Source organism: Schizophyllum commune (genome assembly GCF_000143185.2).
Source record: "Schizophyllum commune H4-8 unplaced genomic scaffold SCHCOscaffold_15, whole genome shotgun sequence".
Classification (NCBI taxonomy): domain Eukaryota; kingdom Fungi; phylum Basidiomycota; class Agaricomycetes; order Agaricales; family Schizophyllaceae; genus Schizophyllum; species Schizophyllum commune.
Genome location: NW_026089552.1, coordinates 466,262 through 482,851, shown reverse-complemented (window position 1 = coordinate 482,851; position 16,590 = coordinate 466,262). Strand labels below are relative to the sequence as shown.

General features: G+C 57.0%; 7 protein-coding genes across 7 annotated transcripts; 6 read left to right on the top strand and 1 right to left on the bottom strand.

Annotated features, from left to right (window-relative positions):
- Positions 1 to 49: 49 nt before the first annotated feature.
- Positions 50 to 577, top strand: SCHCODRAFT_02644070 (uncharacterized protein). Its single transcript, XM_050346371.1, has one exon. It carries the CDS (start codon positions 269 to 271, stop codon positions 437 to 439), a length of 171 nt encoding a protein of 56 aa, XP_050197292.1. The 5' UTR covers positions 50 to 268; the 3' UTR covers positions 440 to 577.
- Positions 578 to 1,168: 591 nt separating this feature from the next.
- Positions 1,169 to 3,595, top strand: SCHCODRAFT_02121446 (aldehyde dehydrogenase). The gene is made up of 13 exons (XM_003026767.2): positions 1,169 to 1,359; positions 1,421 to 1,511; positions 1,601 to 1,826; positions 1,977 to 2,185; positions 2,238 to 2,255; positions 2,310 to 2,381; positions 2,434 to 2,528; positions 2,589 to 2,860; positions 2,911 to 3,041; positions 3,107 to 3,166; positions 3,224 to 3,262; positions 3,311 to 3,383; positions 3,449 to 3,595. The coding sequence occupies exons 1-13, from the start codon at positions 1,312 to 1,314 to the stop codon at positions 3,543 to 3,545; spliced, it is 1,431 nt and encodes a 476-aa protein (XP_003026813.1). The 5' UTR covers positions 1,169 to 1,311; the 3' UTR covers positions 3,546 to 3,595.
- Positions 3,596 to 4,544: 949 nt separating this feature from the next.
- Positions 4,545 to 5,995, top strand: SCHCODRAFT_02706720 (uncharacterized protein; the record flags this gene model as incomplete). The annotated part of the gene is made up of 7 exons (XM_003026766.2): positions 4,545 to 4,617; positions 4,664 to 4,782; positions 4,833 to 4,991; positions 5,044 to 5,119; positions 5,177 to 5,308; positions 5,362 to 5,546; positions 5,612 to 5,995. The coding sequence occupies 7 exons, from the start codon at positions 4,545 to 4,547 to the stop codon at positions 5,993 to 5,995; spliced, it is 1,128 nt and encodes a 375-aa protein (XP_003026812.2).
- A 420-nt stretch (positions 5,996 to 6,415) lies between these two features.
- Positions 6,416 to 8,596, bottom strand: SCHCODRAFT_02519948 (uncharacterized protein; the record flags this gene model as incomplete). The annotated part of the gene is made up of 14 exons (XM_050343432.1): positions 6,416 to 6,743; positions 6,807 to 6,844; positions 6,955 to 7,006; positions 7,088 to 7,103; positions 7,155 to 7,280; positions 7,344 to 7,351; positions 7,412 to 7,509; positions 7,565 to 7,662; positions 7,760 to 7,783; positions 7,846 to 8,028; positions 8,091 to 8,123; positions 8,180 to 8,214; positions 8,267 to 8,313; positions 8,555 to 8,596. The coding sequence occupies 14 exons, from the start codon at positions 8,594 to 8,596 to the stop codon at positions 6,416 to 6,418; spliced, it is 1,128 nt and encodes a 375-aa protein (XP_050197291.1).
- A 601-nt stretch (positions 8,597 to 9,197) lies between these two features.
- Positions 9,198 to 11,994, top strand: SCHCODRAFT_02644053 (MFS general substrate transporter). Its single transcript, XM_050346370.1, has 13 exons — positions 9,198 to 9,530; positions 9,584 to 9,624; positions 9,702 to 9,835; positions 9,895 to 9,954; positions 10,005 to 10,047; positions 10,144 to 10,251; positions 10,320 to 10,365; positions 10,443 to 10,825; positions 11,030 to 11,183; positions 11,402 to 11,465; positions 11,517 to 11,597; positions 11,664 to 11,781; positions 11,843 to 11,994. Exons 1-13 carry the CDS (start codon positions 9,338 to 9,340, stop codon positions 11,930 to 11,932), a joined length of 1,515 nt encoding a protein of 504 aa, XP_050197290.1. The 5' UTR covers positions 9,198 to 9,337; the 3' UTR covers positions 11,933 to 11,994.
- Positions 11,995 to 12,731: 737 nt separating this feature from the next.
- On the top strand, positions 12,732 to 14,546 carry SCHCODRAFT_061868 (DAO-domain-containing protein; the record flags this gene model as incomplete). The annotated part of the gene is made up of 6 exons (XM_003026764.1): positions 12,732 to 12,938; positions 12,994 to 13,242; positions 13,412 to 13,534; positions 13,586 to 14,206; positions 14,257 to 14,340; positions 14,397 to 14,546. The coding sequence occupies 6 exons, from the start codon at positions 12,732 to 12,734 to the stop codon at positions 14,544 to 14,546; spliced, it is 1,434 nt and encodes a 477-aa protein (XP_003026810.1).
- Positions 14,547 to 15,000: 454 nt separating this feature from the next.
- Positions 15,001 to 16,585, top strand: SCHCODRAFT_02693832 (uncharacterized protein; the record flags this gene model as incomplete). Its single annotated transcript, XM_050346860.1, has 2 exons — positions 15,001 to 15,364; positions 15,416 to 16,585. The coding sequence occupies exons 1-2, from the start codon at positions 15,038 to 15,040 to the stop codon at positions 16,583 to 16,585; spliced, it is 1,497 nt and encodes a 498-aa protein (XP_050197289.1). The 5' UTR covers positions 15,001 to 15,037.
- Positions 16,586 to 16,590: the final 5 nt, after the last annotated feature.

Genomic DNA, 16,590 nt, shown 5'->3' with positions numbered 1-16,590 from the left:
ACGAGAAGGGTCGGAGAAGGAGGGGAGGGTAAAGCAACAGAGGAGGACGGAAGGGTGAGAGCCCGCGAAGGATCCAGCATCAGAATGAGGGTGCAGGTAAAGAAGAGAGCGGTGAGACAGGCATAGCATTCTCGGACTACTAGCTGCGCTCAGCATGGTGAATCGGGAGCAAGGACGAGCGTACATTTGTATACCGCGTCATGTACCTAAGACAGAATGCGGTCGCCACATGAGTAGCAAAAGATTGTAACAGTATCCTTTCGTAGGTATGACTGTCAGGGCATGTGCTCTATGGTGGCTTGTCACGTTCAGCAGCAAATTAGCCGCTTGCTTCGCCCTGATCTCCACTGGCGATAAGCTGCAATGCAGCTTACATTGCGCCGAACAACGAGTCCGAAAGGGCGCGGGAGAGGCTCGGAGCCCATCCGCGCGACCATGAGAGGCCGGCGCCAAGAACATGCTCTTCAGCCTTGCGAAGCCTCGTGATACTGGCACAAAAATCTGGCGGGTAGCTTCTGAGCGGGAGGTCACCCTATCCGGTCAGTTCTTTACGTTTGAAAACTGAAGTGTTGCCGGGTAGGCTTGACATGGCTGGTTTTCTGCGCCAATGGTCATGAGAGCGGGAGAGAAACTGTTGATCCAAGTTTGCATCCGTTTCCCATCAACTCCCACGATGTCACACAACGGCAAATGCCGTGGATTCTTGGACCCTCGCCAGCGAGCTGCTACAAGCGCTACTGGCTTGTCTCTTGCACTGGCTGAACCCTTGACTTCACCTGTACGACGTTGTGGCCGTTGAACCCGTTGACGATTCTGAAAGGCTTAGCACGACGTTTCGCAACGACCTTATTGTGCTCCGCGATCTCATCATGATGACACCGCCCAGGTGGCAAGACGCCAACGAAGGCTGCTCGTGACCCTTCTCAGGGCGCGAAGTTCAGGCAGCCAGCCGCTTTCATGAGTGCAATTATGCGCCTTCAACGTCGCGTCGTGTGCCCCCATCCGAGACACGGTTGCGCGCTTGATTTATGCACCTACACCGGCGCAATTGTGCGCTCTCACGTAGCCTGACGCCTGACGCTGACAACTGACGATATCCCATTCGTCAGCCCGGTCCAGGGGAACGCGGGTATAAGTAGGCAACGGTTGCCACTTGGCGATCGACGTCCTTGTCTTTCGCCATCATCTTGTTTGCTTCCGCGGGGTTGTTACCTGCTCACACGATTTTGTTTTCTGCTGTCATCACTGCTCAAGTCTTGTCCTCCGCCAACACCGCTATCCGGCGCGCCATCCCGCTGAAAACTGACTGATATGTCGCCGACCGCACTGAAGCACACCGACCTGGGTGAGATCGAGTGGGTACGTATACTTCTCATTCGGCAGTGGGAGTCATGGTCGGATGATGACCCTGTCCTTCCAGATCCACGCCCGATTGAGAGCTACGTTCGATTCCGGGAAGACTCTGCCTCTGGCATATCGCAGGCAGCAGCTCTTGCAGCTTGCGCGTCTTGGTGTGTATACCGTCCTCCTTATCCTCGCCATCTTCCGCTCGTACGACATCCACTTACCCTAATGCTAATCTCACCCTAACCACCTCCAGTCCAAGACAACGCCCAAGCCATGCAAGAAGCCATCTACCAAGACTACCGGAAGCAGCCGCTTGAGGTCGCGCTGGGTGATACTACCCCCATCGTCCCGGCCGCCCTCCGCGCGGCCGAGAAGCTCGAAGAGTGGTCCAAGCCCGAGAAGCCCGAGGTAGAAGAGTGGCGCAGCTCGTGGGATACGACGATCTACAAGGTGCCTAAGGGAGTCGCTGTTATCATTTCGTGAGTTTGATTCACCTGTCATTCGCAATCGTGGCGTAGCGAGCCGGCCCCGGCGCGCTATAAGCGGTTGCTACTGCAGTATTGGGCCCCTGCTAGCGCGCCAGCGCTTCCTCTACTCTTGCATCGGACACCATACTTACCCTCCACTAGACCCTGGAACTTCCCCTACATCCTCTCCTTTGGCCCGCTCGTGGGCGCCATCGCTGCCGGGTGCCCGGCCATACTGAAGCCCTCCGAGCACACGCCGAGCGTCGCCGCCCTCTTCGCGAAATTGGTGCCCGAGTATCTGGACCCGGACGCATATGCGGTAATTAATGGGGCGGTCGCGGAGACGGCAAGGTTGCTGGAGCTGAAGTTCGGTATGCGCTGACCCCATTGTGAGACTGACATACGACTAACCTAATATTCTAGACCATATTTTCTTTACCGGTAAGGCGCTTGCTGTGATAAATTTCATACGGCTGAGGCACTATACTCGATAAGGGTCGACGAACGTCGGACGCATTGTGGCCGCCGCTGCTGCGAAGCAACTGACTCCCACGACGTTGGAACTCGGTGCGTAGCGTTTGTGAATTTTCGGGAGATATCTCATGTATCCTGTTCGCAGGAGGAAAGTCGCCAGTGTTCGTAGACGCTGAGAACACCGACATCGAACTCGCCGCTAAGCGCGCCCTCTGGGGTCGTCAGATCAACTCTGGACAGGTAAGCTGTCCTTTGTCCTTTTGACCGTTGAGGGAACGCAATGGCTAAAACTCCACCCAGGTTTGCGTCTCCCCCGACTACATCCTCGTGCCCCGCTCGCACCAAGACGCCTTCGTCGCCGCCATTCGGAAGGCGTACAAGCAGTTCTACCCCGACGGCGCGCTCGACCCATCTGCGACACTGACGGCGGTGCACCCGAGTGCTCACGAGCGCGTGAAGGGACTAATTGCGAGGACGAAGGGGGAGATCGTGCTTGGAGGAAAGGAGAACGGGGGGAGGATCGAGCCGACGGTGGTGAAGAACGTCGATGCCAAGGATGCGCTCATGGAGGGGTACGTCGTGTTCTTCTCATCTCGCAGTCATTTGCTGATCGCGTATACAGAGAAATCTTTGCGCCCATCATGCCTATTGTTCCGGTCGACAATGTTGATGAGGCGATCAGGATTATCAGGTCGTACAGTACGCCCCTCGTCATCCACGTCTTCACCGAAAGCGCGGAGACGAAGGACAAATGTGGGTTTCAAGGTCATCCCAAACTACGGAGGGCTTCTACTGACGCGGCTATCCATCCTCTCAAGTTCTCTACGGCACACGCAGCGGCACTCTTGTCCTCAACGACACCTTCATGGAACTCGGCGGTACGTCAAGGTTGTCTGTCTTTCAGCCCGTCTGCGTAAACTCACCTTTGGCTATAGTACACGAAATGCCCTTCGGCGGTCTGGGCGACTCTGGGTGTAAGTAGGCGCGCACTAAGCCTGTGGCCAACACTGAGAGACTCACAGTTGGCTCCTTCTCGGGCAAATATGGCTTCGACACCTTCACGCACCAAAGGAGCTACATCAACGTACCGCTCGCGTATGTGGATTACGTAGCTGTACTACGCTGGACATTGGACGCTGACAATGGTCTTCCTCATACAGCGCCGAACCCTTCCTCGGCCACCGCTACCCGCCGTACACGGAGGAGGGATACAAGTTCTTTGCGGCGGGCGCGTCGCAGAAGATCCCGGATAACTGAGAATATCGCATGGCTACGACGCGGTTATTGTTCCTCTCTTGAATAGCTACTAACGGCACACCAATATGTAAGAATACGATCTATCATGACATCTGTACCATCACAGAGGTTCGACGCTAGGCGCCCACATCGGACCTACATGCGCCCACAAAAGCGGAGGCAAATGGCTGAATGGGGTACAGTACGCGGACTTTCCCGAGGTATGTCTTGTCTCTTCCGCCATTCTGAACTTGCATCAAAGGCGACCGCAGCCTCTGTGAGATGAATGCGCGAATTGAATCCATACTCTGCTCTCGGGTGAAGCTCATCTCAGGTGACAAGCATCACTTGGGCTATATGGACGTCTCGCAGGTCGCTGCGGTTTATATCAAGCGCCGATAAGTTCTTCTATGACTATGTTGAGCATCCGTACGTGCTATCACCCCTCCGCGTAGTCCCAGTCTTGCTTCCTCGCACTTGTGTTGCAGGAAGCAATACAAAGCTGCACTGAATTCGTAGATAATCCTTGCGACGGAGGAATCTATCTCTGACCAGGCTCGACTGCAGGCCTTCGAGGCTACCGCCTGATCACGGGAGATCCGAGGAGAACGCTTCGCCGAATGAAGACAATGCAAGAAGGCAACGGGCTCGGAATTCGGGAAGCATGGCCTCGGGATCACTGCGTGGACGTGGGAGTTACCATTCAGTGGAGAACGCCTCGACTAACTGATGAACGTCGTGATGGTTCTCTCCAACATGCCAATGGCGTCCCGGCACTGTTGTGGGTCGGCGTATAAGGCATCCATACGATCAAACAGTCAAGGAACCTTCCGTTGCGGACACTAAAGGACCCGTTTCAATGACATTCAAGCCCGCAAACAGCGCCGATGGCGGTGCGGCGCCTACCCATCATTCTGAGGTGCCGTCGCATGAGGCCAGGCATCGCGCGCACTTACGGCGCACGCCGCCGGGCTAATCAGTGCGGAGCGCTCTCTCGTCACGCCGTCATCTGGTCAAGCCATGCCGCCCGCGAGCGACATCCCTCTGGACGTCGCCGGCATCATCTCGACGGTCCTCGAGGGCGTCCTCTATGGTACGACGCCCGTTAGCAATACGTGGACCTCGCTGATTGCGGATAGGTTTTTCGATTTTCATGGGCGCTGCGACCGTCTGGGTACTGAAGAGAGGCCGCAAGTGGAAGGACGTGCACAAGCTCATGCTGTTTGCGTCCTTCCTGCTCTTCGCCTTCAGTACAGCTGTGAGTTGTATCGTCTCAATCCGGCTGGCATCGCTCATGACTGCCTGTAGCACCTTTGCATAGACATCAGGAGGATCTACCTAGGCCTTGTTCGGCACCGCAACACTATCGGAGGGCCCATCGCCTATTTCTCTGACGTCTCGCAAGAGACTTTCGTGTCGAAGAATGGGATCTATACTGCTCATACCGCCTTGGGCGATGGTGTTGTTGTAAGGCTTTCTTTCACAGATCATAATGTTGATTGGCTGACGAATGCCACAGATATACCGTTGTTACATGGTGTGGCGCAAGGTGTGGGTCATCGTGCTCCCGATGATCCTGTGGTGCTCTGTCCTAGGTTTGTCCCTCGATAACCTTTACAGAAGTATGCTAAAATACACTGTCTATCAAACAGCAAGTGGCATCGGGACTGTCTACACCATCGCGCAAGTCACCCCGGAGTCCGGCAATATCTTCGCATCGAACACAGCGAGGTGGATCACCGCCTTCTACGCGACAACTCTGGCGTGCAACTTCATGGCCACCGGTAAGCCTTGGCTTTTGACGTGCCATTGACTCCCCGCGCTGACCGGTCACCAGCGCTCCTTGCCTACCGGCTCTGGTCCGCCGAGCGCGGCTCTCATGTCTGGCGGAGTGGGCGCAGCTCCATCCGGCCCGTCCTCCTGATCGTCGTCGATGCCGGCGTCCTCTACTCCGTTACGCTCTTTTGCGCCCTCATTCTCTTCGTCTCCCAATCGCGGGCGCAGTACGTGGTGCTGGACTTGGTGCGCTACAATTCCCTTCCCTATACTCCACGTCACCCACCTAACGCCGGTGGTAATTTCACTAGATCACGCCCATCATCTCCATCTCGTTCTACATGGTCCTCCTCCGCGTCGGGCTTAAGGCGCAGGAGAAGACACAGGCGAACGGCCTCACCGCGCTCAGCAGCGGTGACCGCAGTGGGATGCGCTACGCGCCGCACGCGTCATACTACCGTAGGGACACCATGCAAGTCCACATAAGCCGGCTCACCGAGACGCAAATACTAGAGCAGGACAAGACGTTCGCGGAGACCGGGATCAACGGGGACGAGCCGCTGTCGCTACGTTCGAGCGATTCGCCTCCACTCCGTACAGACGACCTGCCCATACCTCGTTCAGGCGACGCGCTCGCACTTCGTTTCGATGAACCACCACGACACGCCCATCCTCCCGCCGGTTACATCCCGTGAGTGCACGACCCACGATGCTCGCTACGAAGTCTCTGAATGATCGTTGTCGATGTATCCTCCTCATCTCGAACTGCTATCGTTATGTATTCGCGCACGTTATTTATCTGCTCACGTTGTCTGTAGTATATAAGCATGTAGTCTAGCGGAATCGGTGTGTTATAGTGTTCTGCAGGTCTTTCCCACCTTCTTAAATATGCTTGCCCGAGAACTCAACGTGGGTGGAAGTCCAGGTGCGTGTGCCACCTGCCGAAGGAGAGCCCTTCCGCAGCAAATACATAGCGCCATCATACAACCTCCAAGATACATACTATAGTACAAAGAGCAGGTCGAATACACTGTCCGTCTACGTGCCTCACAGGACATCCTGTACGACCTCGTCAGCGAATAGCTTAGGCATGCTTCAACACAATGAGTCCCACCTCAAACAATCTCCGTCAAGCCTCCGGCCTTAGCAACCTCCGCCGTATCTCGTCTCCCTGCATGCGCCGTACATCGCCTTTCTGCCTCCGTTGTACATCGCCTTCCTGCCTCCGTTGTACACAGTCCCTCTGCTTCCACCGTTGCTCGCCTCTCCACCTCCGACGTCGACGACGGATCCGAGCACACCAGCGAGTCAAGCACCACAGTCGAGTGCGCGACCACCCATGGCAGCGTGGTCAGCTCGACGCCGCCCGTAGTTTGCTTCGAGCGGTTTGCGGAGGTCTCCTGCAGGTGGAGCATCATGCGCGAGAGGATGGCGACGGAGACGCTGTGGGAAGAGTATATTCCATTATGAAAGGTTGCTAACCGCTGTAGGATAACTCGTACGCACCAGCTAACGACAGGAACGAGAAAGCCTTGGAGAGAAGGCTGGTCGGGATACGTCAGTCAGTGAGGTCGAAGGGAGTGAGCGCGATATGGAAGCCTCACGTCCAAAACCTGCGCGTGGTCAGTGAGGCTGAGCGTCCGGATGGCTGAACACTACGCACATAATAGGTCAAGACGTTGACAAAGTTCAGCGCGAACATGCTCCTGTGGTGGTACTTTCAGCACGAGCACTACCGCACAGCTCGCCCCGATATCCAAGGCGCGCATCTCAGCTACCCGACGTACCCAAAATATATAGCACCTGTGCATCCAATGAGTAGGCAAGCCGAGGCCGCTGAGGCGCCAGACTCACCATCCCTCAACAAGAGCTGCATAATTGGCATGTGCGGCTCGCGCAGCGCTCCGAACGTCTTGTATGTGGTCATCGCGAAGACGATGAAGTCGTAGACCATGACGGTGATCCATATCGCGGAGAGATCTATGGAATGTCGGCATCGTGATCGCTGCTATACAGAGCAGTCTTGTATTGGGTTGGACTCACGGTTCGAGCTGGAGATCATATCAGCGTTAGCCATGCCATCGCGAGCAACATAGAACCCCTAGACGCACTTCACGCCGGAAACTGTCACCGGGCACCGCAGCCCTGTCCCGGGTTCCAAAGCCTCGTCCCCAGGAGACATGTCGTATTTCTGCGTGCTAATGGCCCACTATGCGGACGAGACCGATGAGCGATTATTCAAAACGCTGCGAAATGACACCCACCAAGATCACCGCGCTCCCGACTGCCGCATAGAGCAGCAGGCCGTACAGCACGCGCCTACTCTTGCCGAAAATTGCATAGACGCGCTGCATGATAAGAACTGGCGGGAGGTCGTCAGTCAGGCCCGGACTCAACACCCAAGAGTGGAGTCTAACTCACTGGCAACAGCGACGGCCATAGCAGTGAATGCCGCGAACCGAAAGTTGCGTATCGCTCGGCATCTGTGGGGCATGGGAACATACGGTTAAGACTGAATGGGAGAAAGTCCTTATGGGGGACTTACGCCTGGAGATGTGTGTCAACGGCCGGTGAAGCGAGCAGGTGGTCTCGCGTACCTTGAGCGGCGCGGTCCATAGACCGAGGACGGTGGCCAAGACCGTCACGATTAAGGCGGTGTAGCGGAAGACAAAGAACACGTGCGAGGCGCGGTTCTTGGGTCGTAGCCAGACGTACTCGACCTCGATTGCTGTTGAGCATATGGTCAATTAATGTGAAGAAAGCAACACAATTTGGAAGGACGTTTCCTACCGAGAGTTATAATGTGATCGTAAACTAAAATCGCTGGAGACAAAGCGCTTCAGAACGGGGGGAAATTGAGGCAAATCGGCAGGACTTACCCATGCTAGTCAGGTGCATGGCATTGTTGATGAAGCTACGGGGCCAGTTCAGCAACTGCAGTCTCCCTCTTCGTGAAGCCTACCGACAGGGATTTGGCCAACAAGGGAGCACCGCCGTCCGGGCTCATCGCGCCCTGTAGGGGAGCGAAGAGGGAGCACGATAAGCCATCCCCGTCAGTTATATGCGGCAGCACGACGGCTAATGAGACGCTGATCTTCCCACTGGCCCTCCTCACGCTCAAGATACTTGATACAGTTGAGCTTCGAACTTCGGGGGAATGAAGCCTTACGGCTCGAGGGAATCACACGCTTGGCATCATTGAACATGGTCTGGTCTGGTCATCGGCGGCGAGGTGCACTGCTCTTGGTACGTACGTGTATTGGATGCGCGAGATAACGAGGAAGCTCAGAAACCATCGTCGAACGTGATGGTCGGTGAGAAAGATCAACGGCGGACGCGCGATGTGACGGGGTCAGGTGCGTCGGGGATTGCCGGCAAAGCACGTGGCCACTGAGTCCATCGTTCGAACCCGAACTTGAACTTGGTTCGAACTTCGTCACAGCTTTCAGCATCAGCTTCGAGACTTCAAAGGTAGACAAGCTCAGCCGTATGAACGAAGTGTATCCCGGTCATATCAGCTTGACGCAATAGATCAGCCGCCCTCCCGAGATATCGATGATGAGGAGCAGTACGCTGGCAGGCACGGGTGCTTCAAGTTGACGGTAGAGTCTGCCGCTGGCCCCCTTCACTAGATATGCCGCTCGTTCCGCAAAATGATACTTAAGGATGATGCAAAGCGCTGCCTCATCCTCCCGGTGGAGCCCATCTTGACCAACAGCTCAGGCCCCGAGGGCACGATGCAGGCGGCAGCGCTCTACCAGCGCGCTGTGCATTGTGGCGGAGACGCCATTATATCCGCCACGCCATCCCGATAGAAGCAGCGCCTTCTCTATGGTCACCGGAAGCCCCTCCCGAGCCGAACTGGTCGCGCCCCGAAGCCCTTCCCGGCAACTCCCCCGGCCGTTCAAGGGCCCCAGAAGCGAAGACGCGAACGCTCACGGCATACACGCGTAATTCTTGCCCGCAGCTTGTTTTCTTCGACCTTGACGTGCGCGCCGAGCTGCATGCACCCTGAACGATAGCTCGACGTATACGCTATGAGTTGGCTCGCACAACTTGGCGCGTCTGGACCCACTGCGCAGGACGCAGCTGAGAAAGAGACCACTACCGACGCGACATCCCATGGAAAGGGACCCAGCACAGGCAGCACGTCAGCCGCATCAGTCGACGAGAAACAGGCGAGCGAAGAGCAGCCCTATCCTCGCGGGCGGTGGAAGGCCTGGTCTACCGGTGCGTGTCACTCAAGCTGTGCCTCTAGACCGTAATCCTGACATGCATCTCAGTCATGGGCGCCTTCCTGATCCAGTTCTACGTCGTCGGGATTGTATGTGTCTTTCCCATCATTTCCTGTGCGAATGGCTGACCGCTCCTTCACTTACCCGTTAATTCACGACTTACTAGCTCACGGGCTTCGGCGTCTTCCAAGAGTACTATACCACGGAATGGCTACCAAGCTACTCCGCATCAGACGTGAGCTGGATCGGCGGTGTGCAGTACTTGTTCGAGCTGGGACTGGGGCCGGTAGCGGGAAAGCTGTGAGTTTGCACGGACGTATATCACTTCTAGATCCACGCTCGCTGACGCATGACTGCAGCTACGACGCCGGTTACGGGCGAGCGTCTACCCTCTTGGGGTCGTTCATCTCCATGTTCAGGTGCGTCGTACTGTTCCTAAATTTCTCAGCATGTGCTTACGAGTATGCAGCTTCTTCATGCTGTCCCTCGTCGACCGCGATCAGTACTATCAAGTACGCATTCTTCCCATCCGCACGCCTGTTTCATGACTGACCCACACCTGCTTCATGTATGTCCCCATACCTACTTATAGCTGACGCTCGATCCAGGTCTTCCTCGCTCAAGGCGTAGGCATGGGCCTCGGGCTCATGTTCGTCTTTGGGACGACCATGACGATGGTGTCGCAGCACTTCAAGTCGCGGAGGGCGCTTGCGATGGTGCGTGCAAGCCCTAACCGCAGCTTCTGGCTTCATTTATTTGTAACTCGAACTAACAACGCCCATAGGGCATCGTTGCCGCAAGCTCTCCCCTGGGGTCTATCATGTATACCAGTGAGCGTCGTAGCACGCGCGATTTTGCCCTAAGCGCATGCGCTCCCACCGATCGCGAAGCTCACAACCACCCTCAGTCCTCCTCAACCACCTCTTCCACGGGCCCACCGGCTTCGCCTGGGGCATGCGCTACGTCGCGTTCGCTACCCTCGGGTGCTTCATCGCGGGCAACCTCCTTCTCCACAGTCCTGTGAAGGACATGAAGCGGAAGGCGAGGGAAAGGAGGACCGTCGCGAAGGAGGAGAGGTCCGCATTCATTAGGGCTCGCTCTCGAGAGACGGCGGTCGAGGGGAACGCAAAAACGCGCGCCTCCGACAAGACTGATGGACCAACCGCGCCAGTTGCCAACGGAACTTCGGCCTCTAGCGAGGCCCCCCTCTGGGACCTACCCTTCGTGCTCACCATGATCAGTGCGCTGCTCTGGTCCCTCGGGGCAACGCCGCCTAATTTCTACATGCAGGTGAGTAGACATCCTGGCGTCGTTTATACAACTACCGCGCACGCGGATCGCGGACTGGAGACTGCACTCGTCGCTGACCAGAGACTGCATCCGTCGCTGACCGCGCTACACACATGTGTCTGACCGGGGCCCGCACTCTGCGCTTCCGGGCATTCACGCTGACGCTGACACGGCTCCGAACCTATTGCTAATCAACCCCTCCAGCTCTACGCCGAGAAACACGGCGTGGACCAGCAGCTCTGCTTCTACTCCTTCGCCATCCTCAGCTTCGCGAGCATCTTTGGGCGCATCGTGCCCGGATGGATGGCGGACCGGTGGGGCGCGGCGAATGTGTTTATTCCGAGTCTGTTCATGGTTGGTGAGTAGGTGAATTCCCTTGTTCCGCTGTTTGGTTTATTTGGGCTGTGTTACAATGTTGTTCGGGTCTTTTGGGTTGTCCGAATCTTTTGGGTCGCTGGGGTTGCTTGGTCACTCGGGTAGCTGGGCTCGTTCGCATCGCTCTGGGCGTTAGAGCCGCTTCAGGCGTTCTAGCCGTTCATCGCGAGTTTGCGGTCAAGGCTCACAGTCCACGCACAGCTGCCATCAGCTTCGGTATGTTCGGCTGCCGTCATCCAGGAGGGCTCGTCGTCTTTGCTGTCGTGTGAGCCCACCTTTCGTCCACACGAGTCGATTGCTCATCGCGCACCCCAAGTTTTGGCTACTTCTTCGGGACCGTGATCGCGATCTACATGCCCATGGTCGCCTCCATGACGCCGCCTGGCACAAACATGGGGTGCGTGACCGTCTCGGCTCTCTTTTGGCGCTGTCCCATTCAGATCAGTTTCTGACATCGCTGCAGCCGTCGATTGGGAGTCTCCCTCGTGCCAGTCGGGATTGGGTCCTTCGTCGGCCCACCGATCTCAGGCGCCATCCTTGGGCGAAGTTACGATTGGTGGAAGACGATCGTGTTCTCCGGGGTGAGCGAGTAGCTTTCTCTAGAGACCTTGAGCGCAAGAGATCTGACGATGGGATTTTCAGGTCCTGCTAATGGGCGCATGCGCGTTCAATATCGCGGCGCTTGTCCTTCATCGAAGGCGGGCGGCGAAAAATCGACTGACGAATGCATAATGTTTGAATAACTCTCGTGATGTAGAATAGATGTTCTGGAATACAAATGGGTTTGCCTTGGGCACTTGTGGGGTTGAGTTAGGAGTGTGTGCGGCTATTTGGTCTTGTGTTCACCTCGTCGACTTTCCTTATTTGGACACTCTTGTTCTCGACGACGATGTTGAATTGCTGTCGGTCGGCTGGTTCAATACACCGTGCCGCGTCCTTGCAAATATCTTCAGTACCTCACCCAGGATCTTGTCCTTTGCGAATGCATTGATTATCTCACCAATTCTCCGAACCTCTGTGCGCGTGGATGTGAGAAGCAACGAGTCGCGCTAGCTCGTACCGTGCGGAAATCAGTACTGACATCCAGCGTGAGGGCTGCGCGAGGGTGTCTACAGGACCGCATATAAGGTGCGCTACAGCATTCTTCCCACGAACACAAAGCTCACTCAACATCCAGGATGACTTCTACATGTACTACTGAGTCGATCGGGTACTGCTATATCTTCCCTCCCAGTGGCGACATACACCTTCGGCATCTCACCCCTATCCCCTCGCTCATTCCTGCCTACAAACAATGGACATTTCGGCCGCGGCCGACGCAGCGACCTTCCCAGTCACCTCATCCGCTCTGAAGATAGGCTTATCAGGTATCAGCAGACATCAGGCGGGCTTGTGCGGAATATTCGGGCCCTTATCCCCCGGGCTGGCCTCGCGACATGAGAATCGGGGCGGTCTCGCGCGCGACATAAGAACGAGGGGACGCTCGTGAGGACCTTGTCTGCGACTATCGCAATACCCGCTACGGTCACCCATGTCAGTGCTGAACTACTTCTTTGGGTCGAAGACCGCGGCGGCGGAGGACGCGAAGCCGGCAGCGCTGCAAGTGAATGGCCTCCCGCTGGCCAAGGGCATGTCGCTCTCGCAGTGGCTTCAAAACGTGCGATCGAACCCGCTGCTGGACCACCGCACGACAGAGGCGCTTCCGGAGACGGCGGACGTGGTGATCATTGGCGGAGGGGTGCGTGGTCACTAGGTTCTTTGCAAGCGACGAAACTGACGCGAGAGGTCCATAGATTTCCGGCGCGACGACCGCACTGGCGCTGCTGCAGAGCCAGACACCGCCGAAGAGCATTGTGATGCTGGAGGCGCGTGAGCTGTGCAGCGGCGCAACGGGGAGGAATGCGGGGCATTGTAAGCCGGATCAGGTGCGTGGTGTGGCGATGTGGACGCGCATATACTCACGCTCTACAGTGGCGCGGATTCCTGAAGTACCAGAAGAAGTTTGGAACGGAGCAGGCACTCAAGGTGCGCCTAGTCGAACAGTAGACGCGCATATACTCATGATTCCTGCAGATCCTCGCGAACGAGCAGGAAACTTGGGAGAAGATCGTCGCGTACGTGAAGGAGAACAACGTTGACTGCGATCTGTGGGTCGGGAAGACGGTGCGTGGCTTGATCAAATAGAACGCATATATGCTGACAGAGCCCTAGCTGGACGTCCCCGTCACCGACGAGGTCGCAGAGGCGACGGCCAAGATCTTTGAGGCCTGCAAGGCCGCGGGTGGACCGACAGACAAGGTAGAGGTCATCACGGATAAGGCTGAGGCCGTGAAGGTGCGCATATACCCATGCGCGCGAAGTACATGACTGACACCCATCCTTCAGCGCTCCCGTATTAAGAGCGCTTGCGCCGTCTACGCCTGGGACGCGTCTACCCTCTACCCCTGGAAGCTCGTCGCGCACGTCATCAAGCGCTGCCTCAGCATGGGCCTCAACCTTCAAACCTGGACCCCCGCCCTTTCTGTCGCCCCCTCCTCCTCCTCGCCTGACCAGTGGACCGTCACCACCGAGCGCGGCACAATCACCACCCCGACCGTCGTGCACTGCACCAACGCCTACGCGGGCGCCATCCTCCCCGAGTTCGCCCCCGTCATCCAGCCGCGGCCGCACATGTGCAACCGCGCGGTCCCGCCGCGCGCGTGGTCCGGGAGCGGCGCGCTGCAGAACTCGTACGGCGTCCTCCTCCCGAACGGCGCGCTGTTCTCGATCAACCCGCGCTGCACGGCGGACGGCGTGGTGCTGTTCGGGGGAAGCAACCCGGGGCAGGGCGAGCTGGAGAAGTACGTGGACGAGAAGCCGGAAAGGCGCACGTGCGACGGGTTGTCGAACTTCGAGCCGGTGACGCGGCCGGTTAGGGAGTTCACGCAGAATGAGTTTGAGGGGTGGGGCACGGAGTTTGCGCCCGGGGAGGGGTATGACTATTCGTGGAGTGGGATCATTGGAGATGTGAGTGGGGTGTGGTTACGCGCAGATGTGTGTGCTGACTGCTATCACAGACCGCGGACGGTGTCCCGTACGTTGGGCCGGTTCCGGGAAAGAAGGGGCAGTGGATATGCGCAGGGCACAATGGGCACGGCATGGTGAGTTGGCTTCGTAGGTTGCACGAAGTTTCGCGGCTAACCTCTTCGTCCCTCAGGCTCGCGTCTTCACCTGCGGTCCCGCGCTCGCAAAGCTCATCCAGGGCGCTGAATGGGCCGACATCAACCTGCCTGAAGTGTTCCAGATCACGGAAGAGCGCCTGGCGCGGTTGCAGGCCGGCGAGAAGAACTTCAAGCACCGTATGTAAGGTGGCTGATCTCTATGATCAGCTTGTGTTTGTATAACTAGATGGACGTGGTCGTTGCATATCTCATGGCCAGCTTTTCGCATGTTTATCGCCACCATCTCCTCTGCGAATGCGTGCTATCTGATAGGCGGAGCCCAACCGCAGGTTCATTTTGCATAGTCGCCATGGTTCTTGCTCACCTCATAGCAATGAAGGAACGTTCGCATCGCTTTGATCTCGGTCGATATGAAAACAGGTATGTCTTGTCCTGTTGTATCACGAACAACGCTTACATTCATTGACAATAACGGCAACTCGGTTACAATGAACATTGAAGCTTCGATGCCACTCACTTCGCAATGCGCCTTTGTTGTTCGCACGTTAGATCAAATGCCGAACTGGAAGGGGCGTGTGTTCGGCCTCATCCAGGAGTAATCCTGCATCAACGTCACGGTGGCCACGGCGGGCTTTGGATGTTGGCCGGAACTCCCGCATGTAGGAACATCACAAAGATGCTACCTCGTGGCATGCAAAGAAGGCCCACCCAATACGTGCCAAAGACCCACACAAACCGTGCCAAAAGTTGCCTAATGCGGAAGATTAGGCGGCTCCTCGATGTTTATGTCCGTCAGGGGTCGGATTCCGCTCTTTGTCACGCCAGGCTAACGCCGGGTGTTTGTCTGCAAGGCCACCAGGACGGGTATATATACCTCGAAGGATGTGCTCCGTACTTGAACCGTTGTCCATCACCTCCCCACATCTCACCCGAACCAATCCGTCTGCTAATGGCACCGTCGCCACGCAAGAAGGTCTCAAGGCCATCGAAGGTAGCGCCAGCGGTGCGTGCTCATCTTTCCGATACTCTGAGCGCGTCTAACCTGCTTTCACAGGTATGGGCCCGCAACAAGCTGGCCATGTTGCCACTGGATTCCACACCGCCACCCGAATCTCCCAGGCTCGGCCACGGTGTCGAGTGTCCTGTCCGGGCTCCCATCTTCCGCTATGCCTCTGTGTCCGAGCTCGAGCATGTGTTTGCCGCCCCTTCGCACGGGGAGTCTGAGCTCGAACTCATCGATCGCTACAAGAAAGGGCCAGCCCCGTTCGGCCATGGCGGCGAGTTCTCCCTTGAAGGCCATGCTAGTCTTGCGAGCGACGACGACGAGAAGACCGAGGCCGATGATGAGGATATCGACGAGGATATTCAAGTCGGCGGCGAGCACGCAAGAGTCGGGCGATCCGAACACCGGCACAATCAGGCTATACAAGATGCCGCTAGCGAGCCCGACGAAGAGATCAACGTGCCCAATCTTCTGAAGCAGCTTGGTGTTAACGACTCAGACGACGACAGCTCGGATGACGACGACGACGAACACATCAACCCTCTCACCGAAGATATCCCACCAGTCGACTGGAACGACGATGAGCCTTACCAGCCCATGGATATTGACATCTACGCCGAACTCGATGCCTTCGGCATGGATTCCAACGCGAACGACGAAGGCTACCAACCGGGCGAGTATCTTATCTCGCCCAACGGACCCTCCCTCTCCGCACGGAACCCACCGAGACTACCAGCGAACTACATTCTACCAGTTAACGCATTCGACGCGGGCTGTATACTCCGACAACTCTACCCCCGCGTGCAGGACGCCGCAGCGCACATGGACAGCATCCCCCAAGAACAAACACTTACTGCTGCCCACCAAAGCATATGCCACTGCAAGGTCCCCGGCTGCGAGGCCCACGTATCCATATACGATTGGTGGCTGCACGCGTACACGCACTGCCCGATCGTGGACTACGACGACGTTATCATGACTTTGCCCTGCGACGGCGATCCTGTCGACCACGTCCAATGCATCTGCCTCGCCTGCAGCCGGCCATTCGAGGCCGCGGACGCTCTTCGTCGCCATACGAAGAAAGGTACTCAATGTCACAAGCTGCACGGGGAGCGCCGGCGGGCAGCAGGCTTAGAGAAGGATTATTGGCTCTCGTTAATGACCCCATGGCAAGTCGAGAAAGCCGCCGATGCCCTCGAAGCTCTCGAAGCTTCAGATTGACCGCC